The sequence below is a fragment of the Protopterus annectens genome, chromosome 13.part0 (assembly GCF_019279795.1).
Source record: "Protopterus annectens isolate FY-2018-M chromosome 13.part0, PAN1.0, whole genome shotgun sequence".
Lineage (NCBI taxonomy): Eukaryota > Metazoa > Chordata > Ceratodontiformes > Protopteridae > Protopterus > Protopterus annectens.
The window spans coordinates 216,552,971-216,575,228 of NC_056747.1; the positions used below are offsets into that span (position 1 = coordinate 216,552,971).

Here is a 22,258-nt window from a genome sequence, read left to right on the forward strand (position 1 = left end):
GCCTAGCCATTCATGCACTGTTTTTCCTAATTATCAATGTCCAGGGGTTAAAACAGCTTTGGTATATGCTTGGGCCTTAATGCATCTACAAACTGCTCAAGTTCACATGGGCCACAGGCGACAAGCAAGGGATGAATTTACAATTTCCCTTCCATTGGTCCAAACTGTGTTTGAACAGACTTATGGAAGAGCTTTGTTTCACATGAATGGGGAGTCTGGTCCAGAGAAGCGGTAAGCTGACACACACACCTGGCCCTCCATAGACTGGGTAATTTTACTGTTGTTTATTTTGTAAATCCATAGCAGAGCTGGATCAGAGAATGTCTTACAGGTTAGGTACTAATTGCCCCTCAGTAGTCTGTAGGAGTCAGAGTAGAGGGAAAGGGCTCTGAGATGGTCTGCACATGACATATTTTTACACCCTGTATTCTTTTAGTGAGGAACCTCTAAAGCTGCTCCAGCTGTTGCAAATATCTGGACGGGTGCATGACAGGAGCACTGTAGTCTAATGACGTGATGGACTACCACAGACTGTTCAAATATTTTCTATAATGTGCAATGTTAACACAGCAAAAAAAAAATAATAATAATAAAGATCACCTGACATTCATCAACCTTCACCATATAGATGGAGACATCCCTTTAAAGGGGATGTCAGTTGGCATGAGGGACTCAAGGTTTGGTTAGATGTGGACCTCAGTCTGCAACAGAGATCCCTGATGTAATGACTGTAGTACTAAAACACGTAATGAACATTTTCACCTAATCAAGAACAGTTTCAAAAATATGGGGATGGAACAAAAAAATAAAATAAACAAAAACATTCAAACATTCCTGCCCCCTTCTCCCACCTGATGCACTGTTTCTAGCACTTGGCTAAAAGCGTGCAATTTCCCAGCTGTACCGTTTCCAGTTCCTTGAGGAAGGTGTGCTGCAGAGTGCCCTCCTTTGGGGGTTTGGAGACATGAAGATGAAGATTATCCGTGTTTCCCAATGTATCAAGGCAAAGAACAAAGGCAACATTATCTTGCAAAAGGCTCGAGTCTGTAACAGAGAAGGAGAGGGATTATGCAGAGATGTTTTTTTAAATCAAACTGCTAACTCTTCTGTTACATATGGAATTAAGCCATGCAAAAAATATTGACTGCACATATCAACAGCAAGTTGCTGGAGGCAGATTACTAATCACATTTCTTGTATAAAATCAACTTCACTTTTAATTACACTGATGTACTTCTATAAATTCAGACAGATATTGACCAAGTGCAATGATTCAAGCAAAATATATAAACTGGAAGGAACAGTAGTATAAATGATAAAGTAATAAAATATCTGAACTACTACTTTCCTGCAAAACTGTGAAGCAAGCAAACAGAATGTTACTACCCACTGCAAAGCCGCTGACTCAAGTCAACTGGAAAAGCTTCTGCCACTAACTTTATCTGGGTGATACAGCAACTACGTGTACAGGCCTAAGCTTTGAATGATGTGAAGTTATTGCACAAGGCCCACATAAGGCATAACAATGTTCAAAGTTATGATAGGTGCATTATAATTAGACAAACTTCTCATGGTGCTATTTTAAATGCTCTCTAAAGTGTTCACTTTAGTTCTTTTATTCTCAGTTAACTAGTGTATCAAGTTTTCTTTGTATATTTTGGGAAGTTGGTCGACTGGTTCTTTGGCTTTTGTTGCACACTGAAAATGTTGATAAAAATTATGGAAAGATTTAAAAATGTAAAGGATAGTGAAAGAGGCAAAGTTATAGAAAAAAATAAACTAAACAAATAAAAAGTGCAGCATACAGAAGGAAAGAAATTGTGTGTGTGTGCTCGTGTTATGTTTCACACTGTACCTTGGCACATTAACATTTTGAAATATTGGTAATGTAAGCACACAAAATAAGCTAACCCAAAAACCTGAAGTCTATCAGCTCAGTTTGAGCAGTTGAATGCATTGCTTCCCCAACCCTTTTACCTTGTTTGTTCAGTGCCGTTTTGATTCCATTTGAAGATTGTTTTATTACATTTTCTGTGAAGGCATGTGCTATAACCATAGACTGAAGTACACCCTCACCTTAATTTGAAATTCTGAAGTCTTTCTCTCTCCCATCTTACCTCTGTAAATTGCTTGGGAATTCTGTGGAAGTTACTTTAGGTATCTAGATAAACATATACATACATATGCATATATATTTATACATATGTATGTGTGTACATATTATACACACACATACACATTATATATATAAAATCTATATGACATATCTCTCTCTCTCTGTGTGTGTGTATATATATATATATATATATATATATACATATATATATATTATTCTATACATAGGATATAAAAAGTTTACACACTCCTGTTAAAATGCCAGCTTTTTGCGATATAAAAAATGTGACCATAATAAATAATTTCTAAACTTTTCCCACCTTTAATGTGACCTATAACCTGTACTATTCAACTGAAAAATAAACAAATCTGTTTGGGGGGGAGGGGTAGGAGTCTTTCAGCATGGCACATCTATCATGGCACTGTAGTCAACATAGTGCATGCATATAAATATCTACTTCGCTTTTGGGTAAATGCACCATATAACTGAACATTATCTTGAACGTGTTTAACCATGGTAGAACTGATCAAAACTAATTTGATTGCTTCTGCTGGTGTTAAGTCTGTGAAAGACTGTGCACAGTGGGGATTGGGGAAATTTCTCTTTCGCCACTGTAGCGTGATCTTGGAGTTGGTATATATAATTAGCAAGGGGTATGGGGAACATGTCACTGTTTTTGGTTTCAATCGTTTGGTATTAGCCGTTCGTGATGTGTACTTTCATGTTTAGAAGTACATCTGTTTTTGGATACTGACACTTTAAAAGAAGAATCTTTATTGAATTTATCGCTTATGACAGACAATCATACATTTATATAAATGAAAACAAACCATACTGACCATTTTCAGTTGCAAACATTATACATCAGAAATAATGTTCTATACAGTCACTGATGAGCAAACATTACATAGCCGATTCAATTCCTGCCTTCCATTAAACCTCATCCCTCCTCCAAAACATCATCTTGCATGTACTGTTCCCACAATTCCTATTTTTCCACATAAAATTTGCTCCTACACTTTTCTAAACAGACTAACAATATCTAAAGTAAGCAAAAGTCCATGATGTAAAGGTAGACTCGTACAAAGTAATCATAAATGTTCAGGGTCTCTTAGTACTGTAGAAGCAAATATTAACCCTTGCTTTAACTTTTTATCAATATAAATGGACAAGGGTTCTGCCAGCCTGCCTTTACCAACAACAGGTCGTAGTGGCAGATCCATTAAGTTTTTGTGCATCTTAGGCAGCCCTTTTGTAATTGGAATACGTGGATATGTTACAGTAAAAATTTCAAATAAAGATTCATTTATTTTTCGACTCATTACAAGCTTATACAGTTTATCATTAACATTATATATCATTTGCTTAACTTGTGTAACATATTGATCATTCAGCATGTCAGTCAGCTTATCACAATCTGATTGGTTCATTACCACAGCTCCTCCTTTGTCAGCTGCACAGATAAGGATATCATGGTTATTCAAGGATATCATGGTTATTCTGTAGTTCACAAAGTGCCAAGATCTCTTGTTGTGTTAAATTGCAAAACTATTTGCATTGTTTATTTAAACTTTGTTATTTCATGTTGATATAGTCTAAAAAAAAAAAGTGTCAAGCAGAGGACTATTCTGAGGTACGAAGGTGCTTGGCTTTTTCAATACAGCATTTACTAAATCAGATATACCTTCATACAAACATTTCAGCATGACATTATTATAAAATAATTTTAAACTAACCAATATGTCACTTAAACAAGACGACACTGCAGGAATAAATGAGATGCCTTGGTTGAGTAGACTACATTGTGCTGCACTGAGTTCAAAGTTAAATTAATGACTAGATCAACCTCGTTGCTATTTAGTTCTCTAGCGAGAATCACCTTCTCTTTTTGCCCCGACTTGTAAAGATGAAGTAGACTTGTGTTTGCAAGCTGATACACCTCCCAGTTTGAACACTTGTATTTCATTAAAACATGCGTTGGAAGGGCATCATCTTAAATCCTGTTACTGACTGCCTGATGTTTTATTTGAATAGCCTATACAAACGTGGTGTTTTTAGATCTGAGGAAGGGCACAGAAGTTGTCCGAAAGAGTTTACCTCATGTTTTTACTATTTTAAATTTAAGTTACTGAAGTCTTTTCTGTTAATAGCTGTGGTGGTCACACAGTTTTTTTCTTTATTTGCAAATTTAAAATTCACACAGATGCTGGAAATTTAAATACAGTTCTTAAAAGAATTGCAAAAATATTCAAATCATTTATCCAAATAAAAGCATCAATAAAACAAAAATAGACTGCAAAACATGGCCAAAGTCCAGTCAAACATTCTTTTGCTTTCCCAATGACTTGAGCACTGAAACCAGCTCTTCAGTGAGCTACTGAAAGATTTGAGGTATCCGTTGCTTTCAACTATAAGTGCCTGTTTTTGCTCTTAAATTGCACTTTTAATTTGTATTCTGTCTGTTTGAATTGCCTGAAATGTTTTTTGCCAAATTTTATTGTATATTGTACTAGTGCATTTTTAGTGTAAGCCAGTTCCAGGTTTGCTGCTTCTAGGTCTGTTTTATCATTTCTGAGCATCAAATTCAAGCCACCTTTGTTGGTGAAAGCCCTTCTGCACCTTTCTGGGAGGAGAGTGCTGTCTGGGTCCCATCTAATAGAGGGTGACTGGATTAGACCTCAGAGACAGCGAGTGTACGTACTGGCTAGTTTGAGTTAAAAGGATTACTTCTTGTTTTATTTAAGCCCTGCGTTTGCATGTAGCACACCACTATGCACTGCCATGTAGCGGTGGTTAGTGATGCAACCATTTTGCTTGTGGTCCTCCAGAGGTTTTTTGCGGCCTTGCTCTGCTGTCAGGTGATGCACTAAGCTTAGCCTCAGAGGCACCAACACATTTCTCACCTACTTGCCATTCCTAAGTGCGAGCTCTTTTCCCGAGGTTATAAATTTACTTAACACTATGGACAAGTAGCTTGGTTGACATGGACATCCTGAGGCAGTGTAGCAACTGCTGCATGTTAAGACAACCTTTTACACCTAGTCCACACAAACTGAGCATGTGAGAGCTGCATCTATATTAAGAACCTCGAATCTATGGTCTCTCACACACCAGTCAGTACATAGGACAGGTTGTCAGCATGCACACCTCAGACCTCCTACCCTACCCAAACCCACATCACACATACCTACATATGCAGAGGTCCTCATTAGAAACATACCCAAACAACAGAAACCTCCAAAACACAAATACAAGCACCAGTGTCTCACCTGTCAAGACCTTAAGGCAAAACACAAAACCAAACATATTAGTCATAGGTGATTCCATCGGGAGACTCACAGATGTCCCTCTCACCAGGCTGGATAAGGAAAAGGTCATGGTCGGCTGTCAGGTGCCAGGATCCTCTATATAACACATGCATTCAAGTCTCTCAACAAATACTGTTATGACTCCATCCTAGTTCATGTTGATTTGAATGACTTGAGTCGTACCTCTTTGGACTATATGAAGAGAAACGTGACTAAGCTCTCAAACTAGGGATCTCAGGCAGGTACGTCCCTAGCCTTAAGCAGCATTTTACCTTCACCAAGGATGACGCCTCAATACAAACAGAAAATTACTGACTTCAATAATTGGCTTAGTTTCTGGTGTCATTCTAAGGGGATCCAGTATCTGTCAGCCTGGGATGACATGATCAACAGACCTCGATGCTTTACCACAGGATGGTCTTCACCCGTCATCCCAGGGATTTCAGCTACTGGCTAAGGCTCTTGCCACCCCCACAGTGCCTTTTTCAGGCAGTGTCTCAAGGAGAAAGTTCCGGATATAAAAACTTGATCTAAAAGCAACCTCAAGGTTATGCTGCTAAATACTAGGAATCTTAACATGAAACTGCACTCACTGGAAGCAATCCTCACTTTGGAAGACGCAGACATTTGTGCAGTCACAGAGACCTGGCTCAAGGCTGTGGAGACCACCCCAGCTATACCGCATTACACCTCCTTGCACACATTCAGACCACAAACTGAAGGCATGAAAACTGAAGGAGGAGGTGTATCAATATTCATTAAAGACAAACACACCTCCACATTGGTTCAACAGTATTACTCACTGGAAATACTTCAGGTGCAATTAACTGTTGGTAGGACACCTATTCAAGTTATTGCCAGCTACAGGACCCCCTCCATGAATCAGGACACCCACTCTGCCTATTGGGATCTAACAGTCTATCAAGATACATCTGAACACCACAGTTTTGGGTGACTACCCATCCACTGACTGGGTAAATTACTTGTGCTCCAACTCACTTGACCAAAGGCTCCTCGACTTCGTTAACTCTAGTGTCCTGGACCAACTGGTTGGCACCCCCACAATGGATGCCAACATCCTGAATCTGCTGCTGACCAATATGGAGGACCACTGCAGCACCCCCACTGTAAGGACTTCCCTGGTGAGATCTGACCACAAATAAGTCTCATTCAAGTAACTATCACACCTGACCCCCCCCCCCCCCCACTCAGCAGCAATTAAACAAAAAACTTCTCCAAAGCAGATCATAAGCTCTCATGGGATTGTATAAATAGCTTCACTGCACACCCCACCCAAATGAGATTGGCAACTATGCGAAGTTCTACACCAATGCTTTATACAAACAGCTGTATAACTGCACTGACTCGGCCATACCAGATAAGACTGAAACAAGCTCCTCAAGGAAGAGCAAACCTGCCTGGTGGGCAACTGCATTAACAGGCTTTACAGTAAGAGGAAGAAATTGCTGTCTAAGAGTAAGAGGGAGTCAGCCCTAAACTGGAAACACTCCCTCCTCAGCTTTAACAAGCAAATAAGACTTATTGTGAAGTCTTCCAAAGCAAACAACGAATCCAAATTAGCTTTCTCAGCTAAGAACCATAAAGCATCCTTCAGTTACATCAGTAACCTGAAAGGAAAGGAAAGGCCCATATTTGTGCTGAACTTGTAGCTAATGGTACCACATATACTCAGCCTGTAGACATAACTAACCTGTTGGCTGACAGGTTCTGTGAAAACATCAACCCCCTGGCCCCACCACATGTACCTGATGACATCCCTACCACCTATCCCCTACCTTGCATCTCTAAAGAGCAGGTTGTAAATGCCCTAAGGCCAAAAACACACCATCTATGGGACCTGATAACATCCCAGGCTGCATCCCACATGACTCAAGAATTAGCAACACCATTGGGTACTCAGTCTAAGCACTGGCATCATCCCCACTGAATGGAAAACTGTTACCGTTATTCCCTTGCACAAAGGTGGTGTTTCCACTGATCTCGGGAACTATACACCTATTAGACTGACTGGCCGTATCTGCAAGGCCATGGAGCGAATCATCATGGACCTTAACAAAGACATAAGTAATCTCCAACCACATAACCCTACTCTTGGATTTGTCGAAGGGAAATTATGCCCGTTAAACCTGGGGTCATTATTACAAGTTCAAAGTCTGAAAACTTTGATTTCATATGGTCGACTCCACATGAGCGAAGTTTTCAAACATCAAACTTAAAATATAAATAAAGTAAAAACAGAAAAACCAAGCTGAATGCTCTATGCAGGGGGGCAAGCCTCCTGCACCACCCACACTCCCCACTACTTAAATATATCAACTCCAAGATCGCACTACATTGAAGTGAAGGGAAAAATTCCCTACGGCAATCTCCGCTGAAACATTCGATGTTTGAAAACATCTCTCATAGAAAATGTCACTCATATGATGTCGATCATATGAGATTCGAAGTTTTCAGACTTTAAACTTTTAATATAAACCCAAACCTGGTGGACTTCAAGACCGTCACCAAGGCCCTGGATGTGGGGAAATCTGTTCATACAACCTACCTAGACTTAACCAAGGCTTTTGACGCTATTGCCCTCTCAGGCATCAGCTAGGTATGAACCCTTACATTATTACTAACTGGCTCACTAATACAACACATATAGTCAAAATAGGGGAATTCAACTGCAAAAGCAGACCTGTAACCAGTGGTGTTCCACAGGGATCAGTCCTGGGACTTCTACTGTTTGGAATCTATTTCTCCGAAGTAGAAGGAGAAATTGTGGCTGACAAAGTTTGCTGATGACTGCAAACTGGGAGCGGTCATAGAATCTCCAAATGATGTCAACATTCTACAAAAGGGTCTTAAATGATTGGGGCTAAACTCATAGCCTAAAACTCACTGCAAAAAATGTATTATCATTCCTTTTGGCAAGAGCGATGTTCCTGCTAACTACCACATCAATAGCAGCACCTTAAGTACAGACTCAGTGGTGAGAGACCTGGGTACACAGGTTGACAGCAAGATTACCTTTGACCACCATGTCTCCACAGTGGTAAGAAGGGCATTCTATATTGCTCATCTCATAAGGGCACTGGCTCCAGGAAAACAGTTATAAATTCAATGCATCCTTCCCTCATCAGGCCAATAATTGAGCACAATGCCCCCTTTTGGTATGTACCCTTCCAAGCACCTGCAGCAATTGGAGAAACCACAAAGGCTTCTCAAGGAAAATTCAAGGTCTTCAGCATATATCCTATGTGGATCTAAACTCACTGTCACTTTATTCTGTTTCATACAGACTACTCATAAATGATCTCTACCTTGCATACAAGGCAATCTCTCATCCTGCTTTATTGGAAATGATGCATACCCACCAGTCCAATGGTACACGGATTACTTGCTCTAAAGATCTTAACCTGGTATGTAACATTAACAGAACCTGCTGGAGGGACAGATCTCCCAGAGGTTACCACACCTTTGGAACAGACTGCCAACTTCATGTCAGAGCACCTCGTTGGCCCACTTCAAATCCAGTCCGGACGACTGGTGGGTAACTGTAAATTCACCCTGGGGGTTCCACCTGTGTCCCTCTTGGACAGGAGTAATAGGTGCTGATCGTGGAAATAAGGGTATTACTTGGCTAGGCTTGTAAGGGCCCTAGGGCCATTAGCCTAGTAACTTCCTATGAACCTATAAAGAAATAGGATGCTTAACTAGGGGCCAGTGCAACAGCTTCTGCTATTCCACTAATCTGACGAGACATTATAAACATAAAAAAAAAAAAAAAAAAAACTTACTATTTAAAACAATATCTCTAATTAAAAACATATTAACTTCATGTCTAGAAAGACCTTCATCCCTGACTAATAAAAAACCACACTGCCTCAACGTCTAGGCTGCATGGGATTAGTATCTACAGAAATTCCATACCTACAGTTAGAGTATGTGTTTATTCGACACACATTCTTTCAGTTTTATCAAAAAATTAAAGGTTGTGGAATATTTATCATACTTGCACTGGATTACTGGTAGCAGAATGATGGCGTTAGACAGGATAATGGAATATATCCTTAAAGACTCCAAGATCAAAGCAGCATTATTCTTATTCAGGCCTGGTCAGACCACATACTGCATAATCTGTGTAGGTCAAGAGACTATACAGGGACACAACATTAAGTTGTGGGAAGGATTCCTGGGAAAAAGAAGGGTGTGTGGGACAGAAGAGATCCAACTATGTGGTAGAAAAGGAATTCACAAAGACAATAAGGAAGACATTGGAAAGATGGGGAAATTGGGGGGGATAGCAGAAGAGTAGGTAGAATACAATATGCAATTAAGGCTACTAAGGTTGGCCATATTCTACCAGACGATTCATGCAAGAGTTAAAGTGATAAGGAAAATTAAGTAGTAATGAGACGGCACCAATTTATACAAAACAACTAATGGTGAGAAATGAGGCAAGTGGTCCTAAAGCTACATACTATGAACTAAAAGGATTGTAAGCTGCCATTGTACCTGTGGCCTATTACAAAACCAATCACTGAAGAAGTGGGGAGCAGGGTCAGTATGTCACAGCAGCACATTTTGCAGATGATTTTTTTTTTTTTTTTTTTTTTAATTACAGTGGCATATGGTTCGAATATTTGCTCCACTTTAATTTAATAGGATATTCCACCAATATTATGCCACTTGAAGTATAGGGCTATATTACTCATCTCAAGGACGGATACAGTACTGGTTCCTCATGTACTGCATAATTTCAAGACCTCCACTCACCAAGCCTCATCTGCTATTTGCATTAATACTCTTTCTCAGCTTTAACACAAACTAACACATTAATATAAAAGTCAAGGTAAAATCTACTTTTGTAGCTATTCTCTGTAAAGCAGCTTCTTGAAATCAGTTTCATTTATGGAGGTTTGCTGGTTACACATTTTACAAATGCATGCAGGCCATATGTTATACAAAACTGTACAAAAATATGAATGAAAGCATCAAAAGAAAAAAAAATAGTATTTATTTCATCTGGCTGTTCGCAGCTGCCACACACACACACAAACACACACACACACACACACACACACACACACACACACACACACACACACACACACACACACACACACACACACACACACACACACACACACACACACACACACAAACACACACACACACACACAAACACACACACAAACACACACACAAACACACACACAAACACACACAAACACTTTAAATTCTGAATGTAATCCTGGTGTGGTTTTCTTGGGCACAAAAAAGGTCTACACTACTTAAATATAATATACATTTACCCTCTCGCTTGCATTTCTTTAACATACAGCATTATATCTATAACCTAGATACACACACAGCCATGTGTCTGTACAACAAAGTCACAAAGTCATGTCTTTGTACAATGCAGGTAAATAAACCACAACACACAACCAAAATACAGAGATCTTAGAATGGACATTTTATAAGGCTGCAAGTCTGTATAATAAACATACGCAAAGCCAAACATCTATATAATAGGATAATCCAAAGTCAAGTGCCTGAAGGCCTAATGCAAAGTACAGCTGCACTAGGAAATTACCAAACCTGTAGATATTCAAAGTAGAGTCACTGCTATGGTCCTCATACTTGTGATATCCTGCCTGCAGGAAGCCAGAGGACAGTACAACTTCCAGATCTTTATCCTCCCAGAAGACTTTACCTGAGGCCCTCCTTAATAGAGAAGACCACAGCTCCAGAGCCCCAGTAGATCAGAAGGTACAGCTCCAACTGCTCGAGGTCCATCCCAAAGAATCCCAATGCCCCTCTTCAGGTGGTAGGCAGACAAGAGTGATGGGGCCCAGTGGTAAGATGAAAGAGGTAGTATGAGTAGAGATCCATCCCATCCTAAAGGGCAACAATCTAAACAGAGCAGAAAAGGAAATGGTCAAGGAGGGCGAGTGCCTGGACTGCAACAGTTAATCTACTCAAACATCTTCACTGATGGTAAGTTCCTATCACAAATCACTGTGTTCATCATCATATTTATTTCTGCAATCCTCACATTTGGGAAGCTTCCTAAAGCACAAAGTCCCAAGGAGGTGGAGGAAAACGTTTATTTGGAAATGCCTACACGGATGGCAGCAGCAAAACCTACACTAGCCCTAAAGTCGGATGCTAGCTTATAATGTTTGGAAAAGGTGTGGCAGAAGACCAAGTAGCTGCCCCTGTGTAAAGCTTGTGCAATAAACCCTTTAATGAAGGCCATGGCAGCAACAGTAGTTGCCTAATTTGGCCTAGGGCTGGTTTGCCATGGTATAAATAACAAAAGAAATGCAATAGGCTAACTATACAGACAAAGTTTTCTTGTTAACAGGTCTTCCAGCTTTTTCCTTTACAAAATGGGCAAATAGCCGTTCACTTTCTGAATTAATTTGTTCTGCATTAAGTAGCATCTTAAGTAGATTAGGAGTTCGCCTGTTCTGTGTATGCAGTATATCAGCTGTCTATGCACATCACGGAACACAGGGTCCTTTCTCCTGAACTTTTGAGGCGATGAGAAAAATGGTAACAGAGCAGCCTTATTTAAGGCAATGGAGACCACATTAAGTACAAAGGTGGGGACTGGTATGCAGAGATGCTGTGTCCTGGGGAAAGGTTCTTTGTACATCAATACTTGTAGTTCAGAAATAATTCTATCTGAGATAATAGCATCCAAAAACAGTCTTCCAAGATGGATACTGAAGAGATGATGAAGCAGCTGGTTGAAAAGAGCCACAGTATTTTTTTTTCTAGCACAAAGCTGACAACCCATGGTGAAACTATTTACTGTCAAGGTGGTCTGAAGAGAATAATCCCCTTGAGGAAATGATTTACCGAGGTTCTAGAGTACAAGGGGAGTCTACAGAAGAGAGGATGAAATAGCAGAGGCATGCACTTTTTAAAAGGTGTAAGCTGAACTTCAACTGAAAAGTTCTGGCAGATATTCTAGGACCACAGCCACTTTAGATCTCTTGTTCAAAGTCCTTGGACTAGAACCAAAACAACAAACTTTTCCATCCTCAAAAGACTAGTGCCTACCTATGCTCAAGGTAAGCTTATTGAACTTGTCAGCCTTAGAGTAGCCAGGTTCAGGTGTAACAATGAACTCCTGTCTTGAGCAAGGAAATCTGCACACTGAGGGAATGATCTGCACTTTCCTCAACGTGCTGCTCAGGAGAGGGAACCAGTGTTGTCTTGGCTAAACAGATTCAACTAGGATTATTTTTGGCTTTTCCTCCTTGATTTTATATCATTACTCTTGGAATCTAGAGCAACCTAAAGGAAAAAGTTGTCATCTTCTCTTTCGGCTGTTCCTGTTAGGGGTCACGACAGCAGACCATCTGTTTCCAATTTCTTCCTGTCCTCTGCATCTTGCTCTGTCATACCAACCACTTGCATGTCCTCTCTCACCACATCCATAAATCTTATCTTAGGCCTTCCTCTTTTCCTCTTACCTGGCAGCTCCATCCTTGGCATCCTTTTCCCAATATACCCAGCATCCCTCCTCAGCACATCCAAACCGATGCAATCTCGCCTCTCTGGCTTTCTGTCCAAACCATCCAACCTGAACTGACCTTCTAATATACTGATTCCTAATCCTGTCCATCCTCATGACACCCAGTGCAAATCTTATTAATTCAGCCACGTCAATGCCACCATCTCCAACCCATATAACATAGCTGGTCTCACTACCCTCTTGTAGACCTTCCCTTTCACTCTTACTGGTAACATTCTGTCACATATCACTCCTGACACTCTTCTCTACCCATTCCACCCTCCTTGTACTCTCTTCTTCACCTCTCTTCCACACTCACCATTACTCTGAACTGCTGATCCCAAGTACTTAAACTCATCCACCTTCACCAAACTCATATAGTGCGTCTTGGACCTGCTGTCCTTCATTCCTCTCCTCTCTAGAGCACATATCCACCCCTCCAGGGTCTCCGCAACCTGGACCCTACTCTCACTACAGATCACAATGTTATCTGCAAACATCATAGTCCACGGGGCCCCCTGTCTGATCTCATTTGTCAACCTGTCCATCACCATTGCAAATAAGAAAGGGCGCAGAGCTGATCCTTGATGTAATCCCACCTCAACCTTAAATGCATCAGTCACTCCCACCGCAGACCTCACCACTGTCACACTACCCTCGTACATATCCTGTAGCACTCTTACATATTTCTCTGCCAATCCTGACTTCCTCAAGCAATACCACAACTCCTCTTTAGGCACCCCATCATAAGCTTTCTCTAAGTCCACAAAGACACAATGCAACCCCTTCTGACCTTCTCTATATTTCTCCATCAATACTCTGAAGAGCAAACATTGCATCTGTAGTACTCTTTCCCGGCATGAATACCATACTGTTGATCACTAATCATCACCTCCCTTCTTAACCTAGCTTCCATTACTCTTTTCCATAACTTCAAGCTGTGACTGATCAATTTTATTCCTCTGTAGTTACTACAGCTCAGCACATCACCCTTATTCTTAAAAATCATTTTCATTAAATAATCTGGTTAAAAACTCCACTGCCATTTCTCCTAAGCACCTCCATGCTTCCACTGGTATGTCATCTGGACCAACAGCCTTTTCATTCTTCATCCTCTTCATAGCTGTCCTTACGTCCTCCTTGCTAATCTGTTTCACTTCCTGATTCACTATCCCCACATCATCCAACCTTCTCTCTCTCTCTCTCTCTCATTCTCTTCATTCATCAGCCCCTCAAAGTACTCTTTCCATCTGTTCAACACACTCTCCTCGCTTGTGAGTACGTTTCCCTCTCTATCCTTTATCACCCTTACCTGCTGCACAGCTTTCCCAGCTTGGTCCTTCTGTCTAGCCAATCATTACAGGTCCTTTTCTCCCTCTTTAGTGTCCAACCTTTCATACAAGTCTCCATATGCCTTATCCTCTGCCACCTCTCTCTCTGCCAAGAGCCTCATTTCCTTATATGCCTGTGTACTTTCTTCATCTCTCTGACAAGCCTACTTCTTCGCTAGCCTCTTCCTCTGTATACTCTCCTGTACTTGCTCATTCCCCCACCAGGTCTCCTTGTCCTCCTTCCTCTGTCCAGATGTCACACCAAGCACCTTTCAAGCTTTCTCCCTTACCAGCTCTGCTGTAGTTACCCAGCTATTTGGCAACTCTTCACTGTCCCCCAGTGCCTGTCTTAACTCTTCCCTGAACTCCCCCCAGTGCCGGTCTTAACTCTTCCCTGAACTCCATCTCACAATCACCCTTTTACTTTTTTTTGAAAACTTCCACCATTTGATACTTGGCACTCCTCTCACACTCCTCCTCCTCTTCTTGATCACCGTCATCCCACACACCACCATTCTATGCTGCCTAACTACACCTTCCCCGTCACCACGTTACAGTCTCCAATCTCCTTCAGACTGGCCCACCTGAATAGGATATAATCCACCTGTGTGCATCTTCCTCCACTCCTGAACGTCACCCTATGCTCCTCTCTCTTCTTAAAATACATATTCACCTCAGCCATGTCCATCCTTTTCGTAAAATCCACTACCATCTGACCTCCTGCATTCCTCTCCTTAACACCATACCTAACCATCACTTCCTCATCCCCTCTGTTCCCTTCACCAACATGCTCATTGAAATCTGCCCCAATCACCACTCTCTCACCCTTGGGTACACTCACCAGCACATCATCCAACTCTCTCCAAAATTCTTCTCATTCATTACACACCCAACTTGCGGAGCATATGCACTAACAACATTCATCATTACACCATCAATTTCCAGCTTCATAAACATCGCTCTAGCCGACACTCTTGTCACCTCCAAAAGAGTCTTGGCATACTGTTCCTTCAGGATAACCCCTACCCCATTTTTCCTCCTATCCACACCATGATAGAACAATTTGAATCCGCCTGCTATACACCTGGCTTTACTCCCCCTCCATCTGGTCTCTTGCACGCACAACATACAACCTTCCTTCTCTCCATCATATCAGTTAGCACTCTCCCTATACCAGTCATACTGCCAACATTCAAAGTTCCTACCCTCACTAATGCACTCCTAACCTTCCTCCTCTCTTCCTGGCTTCGGGCATGCCTTCCTCCTCTTCTTCTTCGGCCAACAGTAGGCCAATTTCTGCCAGCACCCTGTTGGCTAACAGTACTGGGGGCGGTCGTTGTTAACGCGGGTCTCGACCGATCTGGTATGGAAATCTGTACTGTTGTCCGCATAGGTCATATGGCAGAGGTTTTACACTGGATCCCCTTCCTGACGTAACCCTCCCCATTTATCCGTGCTTGGGACCGGCACAAAGAAATGCACTGGCTTGTGCATCCCCAGACTCTTGGAATCTAGAGCGACCTAAAGAAAAAATTAAAAGGACTAAACCTGTCCAGTTCAGCAATCTCTTTCTTGCTTTTGGAGTTGCTGTCCTAGCACAAATTTTCTCAGTTGCCTGTTCAGACATAAGGCAATAGGTTTTATCTGCAGTACGACCTGCAACTTGATAACATCCAAAAAGACATTCCCGATTGGCATTCATTTTTTGGGGTGGCTTGGAATCTCCTTAATTTTGTCTGCCGACACATTTTGCTTTGTGGGGGCATACGCTGCAGTCAGAAGTCCACACACTTTCAAAGCTATTTCCCAGGCGGGCAATGTCAGACTGCAAAGCAAGTAATAGTGAGTCTGTCCCATAGTTATTTTGTCTGTCTCACCTTTAGAATTCCCCACTGTAAGGAAGTGGTGAAGGTTTTCAGGGCAAGGATTACAGCCTTCATCTATTTGATGTTTACATGCTTTTCCTTACTTTGCCCTCCCCAAGTTCCCTGACCTGGAAGACTCCCAAATGAGTGTCCCCAAGCCACCTCTGATGAACCAGTGGTGTCACTGTAAGCACAAATGCCCTAAAGGATGCTTCTTGATTCTGAGCACAATGCTGCAACCATCATGACACTGCTACCTTGATTAAGGAAAGAAGGGGGGGTTGGTCTCTAAGATGGGCATGCACACACTATCCATTGTTTAGAAACCACAGAGTTTCTTAGTGTGCAGAAGTCAAAGCCATTATAGTGCAAGAAACCATGAAACCCAGCAGCCTGGTTATCTCTCTAGTAGTTATCTTTACCTGCTGCAGAATATTTAAGGTACTGTGTCAAGTGGATCACTTGTCTCTGGGGAAGGAAGCCCCTACTCAAGGAGGAGCCAAGGTACACCCCCAGGAAAACTACGGACTCTACATCTTAAAGATGCCTGTTATCAACCATGTTACTCTTTCTTTGGAACTAGGAAAGACAGTCTTGAATAAAAACTTTGTATTCTTCCACCAGGGGAACCCCTTCTATAGCCCTAGAATTGACAACTTCTTGATCTGTATTTGGTACAATGGCCATTTAGTTTTTGGGGGCAACAGATATGTTCCTTAAGCATGGAATGTCTAGGGATTGCAATCTGCAGCCTTTATGAGGAAGCTTATCATCCATTGTTCATGTGTGACTACTTCTCATTTCCTTATAAAGGACAGTACCCTCCAACTTTTCTGACGTGGGAGTATGAGGGAAGACAGGCTGGGTTGGGGGGGGGGGGGTCAGTACAGCCTGGTTGAATCATGGCAATTTCCTCTGGGTGCTCGACTCAGAGGGCACCACCAGATGTGTCCCTGTGTCTTGCTTGACATTTCTTAAAATTTAATGAAAAAGGCACAGACACTGGGTAAAATGCTCGGTATTCACCTCAAAGCAAAAAAATAACAAAACTATCAGTACTCTAATGAGAGAGTAGAATTTTTAGATGTAAAAGTTAGTAAGTTACAACCTGGGGGATTAACTACAGACCTACACAGAAAACCTGGCAGAAAGAATTGCATCCGACATAAATCAAGTATGCACCCTAGACACGTGAGTAAGAATGTTCTCAAGGAGCAGTTCTTGAGAATGAGCAGGATACATAATACTGATGATGGGTTAAATGCAGCAGTCTCTACATTAAGGAAAGATTTCATGGACAGAGGCTATAATCAAACTGAGATAGATGAAAGTGTCATATGTATGAAGCACGTAATAGTAGTGGCAAACCCTACTTTTCCCATTCGACAGAAGGGAGCCCTAGTAATTCTAGAGCTAATAATGACAGAATTAGATTTCCAGTATCATACTCCAGTGATATTAAGTTATTTTGTAACATGTTTGAAAAAAAATGGAATATATTAACATTGATAACTGAATTAGACAATGTAATTGATACAGTACCACATTTCACATTTATTAATAGAAAGTCACTTAAGAGGCAGCTTTGTTACAAGTCCTCAGGAAAGACCAGCAAGAAATGCTCTAACAGAGTAGGCACATTCCCCTGCAGTCATTGTACAACCTGTAAATACATATATTCAGGATCTTCTTTTTCACACACAAGTCACAAATTTAAAGTGGTCTATTTTCTATATAATAGGTTCTATTTTAGTTTTTTGTAAATATTGCAATGCTTTTTATATCGGGAAGACAAATAGATGCCTTAAAGATAGAATCCTGGAACATATGAGAGACATTGTAAAAAAATAAGGACACTAGTGCACTGGCCAAGCATGTACAAGAAAAAGGGATGCACCATGTTTTTAACTTTTTTGTATTAGGGATTTTATCAGAAAGTTTGAGAGGTGGAGATATTAAGAACAGGACAGAGGAGGGTGAACAGAAGTGGATTATGAAACTGCAGGCTGATAAACCCCCTGGAATTAATGGTATGGTATCACTTAAACCTTTTTTGAAAGCTAGACCATTGAAACATTAAAATTATGTATCAAATGTTATTTGTACTATGTATTATTTATACCTTTTACCAATAGTTTGTACATTTTTTAAATATTTTTAGCTTTTAAGTAATTAAACTTTTTAAATAAATGCACTTTCTAATTTAGTTAGTACATTCTCCACCACGATTGGCTGTCTTTTAATTTAAATTTGGCTGTTCAGTAGTATGATTTAAGTCCGAAGAAGCGATCACTTTGGATCGTGAAAGCGCAAACCTCTCATTAAATTTTGTTTGTTTTCTTCCTTCAGTCGTGGTTTGCTCGTTAGTTTGTTATCTTTCTTAAAAATTTCCCGTTTGTGCATTTGCCAGGGCTAGCAGCCAAGGATGAGAAGGCCAAGCCTTTGCAGGGAAGTTCCTGATATACTTTAGAGCTTGGGTTTTAAAAATGCCTTACAAACATCCCAGTTTATTAAAGAGTTGTTGAACAGCAGGTCCTTTTTCAAAGGTGCATGCATCATTATTACCAGGCCTAGCTGATGCTGCTCTGCATGTGTTCACAGCATTATAGCCACATTTCTTAAAGTGCTTGGCTGTCAAAGTAAAAGTCACAAAGGTCCAGCATCTCACCTTCAAATCCTTCTCCAATATCCTATGCCTTAACCCTCACCTTTTCCAACAAGGGATTGCAGTTAAGCATGCAAGACTTACAATTTAAGGCTTTGAAGGAAGGTGTAGCACATGCGCCAACACCCCCCCCCCCCAAAAAAAAAAAATCTGTCAAGACTTCTGCTCTCCTTATCATTGGGAATGTGATTACTTGCTGGAGACAAAGCAGCACCCGGTTATCCATAGATGCCACATCGGGATCTAACCAAAGGGTTTCTATAAAGCTACCTATGGAAGCCCTTGACTATATAGTAATGGTCAGGCATTCTAGGAGCCAGGGCAAGGGAGTCATGCAACAAAAATGCATTACTAAACATCAAGGACATTCAAGCACTGGAGGAACTGCTGGTCAAAATGTCACCATATGGAGTGAATTAACTGCACAGCAGTGGACACTTTTGCTCCATTCTTCTACACGTTTAAAACATACTTCCCATACGCTATGCATGATGTGCACAAACAGCAGCTGTGTCTAAGCCTGCTGTTCAAATGCACTTTTTTTTTCCCCTTTTTTCATTTTCTTTTCTCCATCAAGTGGGTGTGCTGATCACAAACAACCACTTTTCAAAAGATTACAACAGGTACTAAAATGGTACAAAAACACAAACAAAAACAAGAAAACATGCATAGAATAAAGAAGTTATGTCTTACCATAACATTTTATCTGTGTTGTTGATCTTCATTCATTCATTACTGATGGGTTATCGGTTCCGTCCTCGGAACCGAGACGGCCAAATATCAAGCTCATGTCAGCCAAAAACTCTCGAGCCAATGTCCTACCCAGAATGCTCTGCTTCCTGTTACTTCAGATCGAGTTTGCAAGTTGACAGACAAAAGTAGAGGCTACCTCTGGTCATAACAGACCTACAATAAAGGAGTATATGAGATCAACCAGGAACCTCCAGAGGGGGACAGAGGGTGGAAAGAAATGAACGAACGAAGATCAACAACAGAGATGGAACGTCATGGTAAGACATAACTTATTTTATCTGATGTTGTTAATCTTCGTCCATTCCTTACTGTTAGGACAGTCTCCAGCTACCTGTATCCCCTGGGTGGCCCTCATGGAAGGACATTCCTGAGCACTGTGGAGTCAAAAGAAGCTCTACCTCTGGAGGCCAAGTCCAATTTGTAATGAAGAATAAAGGTATGAGAGGTTTGGCCCAAGTCGCAGCTGAGCAAATATCATTGAGGGAAGCCTTAACATGGAAAGATGCTGAAGTTGCCATAGACCTTGTAGAATATGCTTTCACTCTGTGAGGCAAAGGTGACATTGTTTTTGTTGTAGACAAAGGTAATACAATTTTTCAACCATGAAGCCAATGTAACTTTTGAGACAGGATGACCTTGTCTAGGTCCAGAAAAAGCCAGAAACAATTGGTCTGATTTATGGGTAGATTTTGTTCTGTCCAGATAAAATCGTATTTGCGTATGAACATCCAAGGAGTGCAGGCAATACTCTCCCTTGTTAGAGTGGTTAGAAAAGAACACTGAATTGTCAGTAGATTGGTTGATAGACCACTCTGACACCACTTTTGGTAAAAAGGAAGAATTAGTGCTCAGTGATACCCTATCCTTATGGAAGATAAGATAGGGTGGTTTAATGCAGAAGGCTTGAAGTTCTGACAAGCACCTGGCTGATGTGATTGCAATCAGAAACAGTTTTCCAAGAGATATTTTACATAACATGAAGACGCAGGTTCAAAGGGGGGAGCTGTTAGAGCTTGCAGAACCAATGTCAAATCCCAAGGATGTACCGGTTCTTTACAGGGAGGTTTTAAGTGGATAACCCCCTTCAAGAAAGTTTTACGGAGTCCATCGACATAAGCGAAGAATCCTGAAAACCAATGTGGAAATTTGAAATAGCAGCTAAATGCGCACGAACAGTAGAGGCAGACACCCCAGAGTGGAAAAAATGTGATAAGTAATCCAAAAACAACTGAAACTGGCAATGGGTCTAATTGTTTATTCGCTGCCCATAGAGAAAACCTTTTCCATTTATTGAGATTAATGGTGGATGACTTATGAGATGCAATAAGAATATTGCGCACAAGGGATAAGAGGTTTTCCTGCCTGGCAATCATTGGAAGTGGAGAAACAAAGCTGTCAGTTTCAGAGTTGCTAGATTGGGCGAGTCAGACTCTGCGGATGGGAGATCAACACTGGGAATGGATTGAGGATCCACGGCTGATCTAGCAGGTGAGGCCAGAGAAGGGGAACTAGGATTTGTCGAGGCCAATATGAAGTAATGAGGATCACTTTGCTTTTCAATTGTCATGCTTTCTTCAGAAATTGGGAGATGAGGGGAAGAGGAGGATAAACATAAAGTAGACCCGAGGGCCAAGCGTGGACTAGGGCGTCTCTCGGTGACTGTCCCCAAGGGGGGATCAGGGCAAAATAGTTGCTGCACTTGTAGTTGGTTAGGGAGGTGAATAGGTCGCAGCAAGGCTGTCCCCAGCAGTTGAAGATTCTTGCCACAATCACAGGGTTGAGGGATCACTCGTGAGGTTGTAGAATGCACCTGGTCAATTTGTCCACTATCACATTGGAGCTCCCGGGAATGTGCATTGCAATTAGAAAGCGGATGGAAGCTAATCGCCCATTGCCATATTCTCAAGCCTCTCGGCGTAACAGGTAAGATATGGTGCCCCCTTGCTTGTTGATGTACCAGACCACTGACATGTCTGACTGGATCGCAATAGTCCATGACTGAAGGATGGAATGAAATGCTTGTAACGCTAGTAGCACCACCATCAGTTCCAGGACATTGATATGCAAAAGGGCCTTTCGCTCAGACCAGGTGCCTTGGACAGAGTTTACCTGACATAGCCCCCCCCCCCATCAGGGAGGCATCCGTGGTTACCGTGGCTTTCGGTTGATGGAGTCTGAAGGGGCGAGACCATTGTTGGGGATTTCGAGACGCACACCAGAGTAAATCTTGCTTGCATCTCTGAGTTACACTTATCTGAAAAGACAAAGAATGTTGTAGAGGGTACCACTGAGTGAGAAGTAACCACTAAAGGAGCCTCATGTGGAATCTGGCTAGAGAAACAATGGTGATCAAGGTTGCCATTGACCAAGAGTAGGAGTATAGATTGAGCGGGATATTTTTGGTGACGAAGCAGCAGTTGAATTTGTTGCCTTATTCTTAGCAGCCTGTAGTCCAGAAGAGTTGCTGTGCAATTTCTCGTGTCCAACAGTACCTCTATGAATTCCAAAGGTTGAGCTGGGGTTGTGTTGGACTTCTCTCAGTTTAAAGTGATTCCCAGGCATTGTGCTGTGAGCAGAGTGAACTGCAGGGCTTCTTAGAGTAGACGCTTGGTGGGGGGAGGTAAAGGGCCAATCGTCTAGATATGGAAACGCCTGGAATCCTTGAAGTCGCAAGTGAGCGATA

General features: G+C 41.5%; 1 protein-coding gene across 1 annotated transcript in view; it reads right to left on the bottom strand.

Annotated features, from left to right (window-relative positions):
- Positions 1–22,258, bottom strand: part of NCLN (nicalin) — a 336,835-nt gene that overhangs the window by 190,584 nt on the left and 123,993 nt on the right. The window contains exon 10 of the mRNA XM_044053743.1: positions 905–1,044. Within this exon, the coding sequence (XP_043909678.1) occupies positions 905–1,044 (140 nt within the window). The remainder of the gene's footprint in view (positions 1–904; positions 1,045–22,258) is intronic.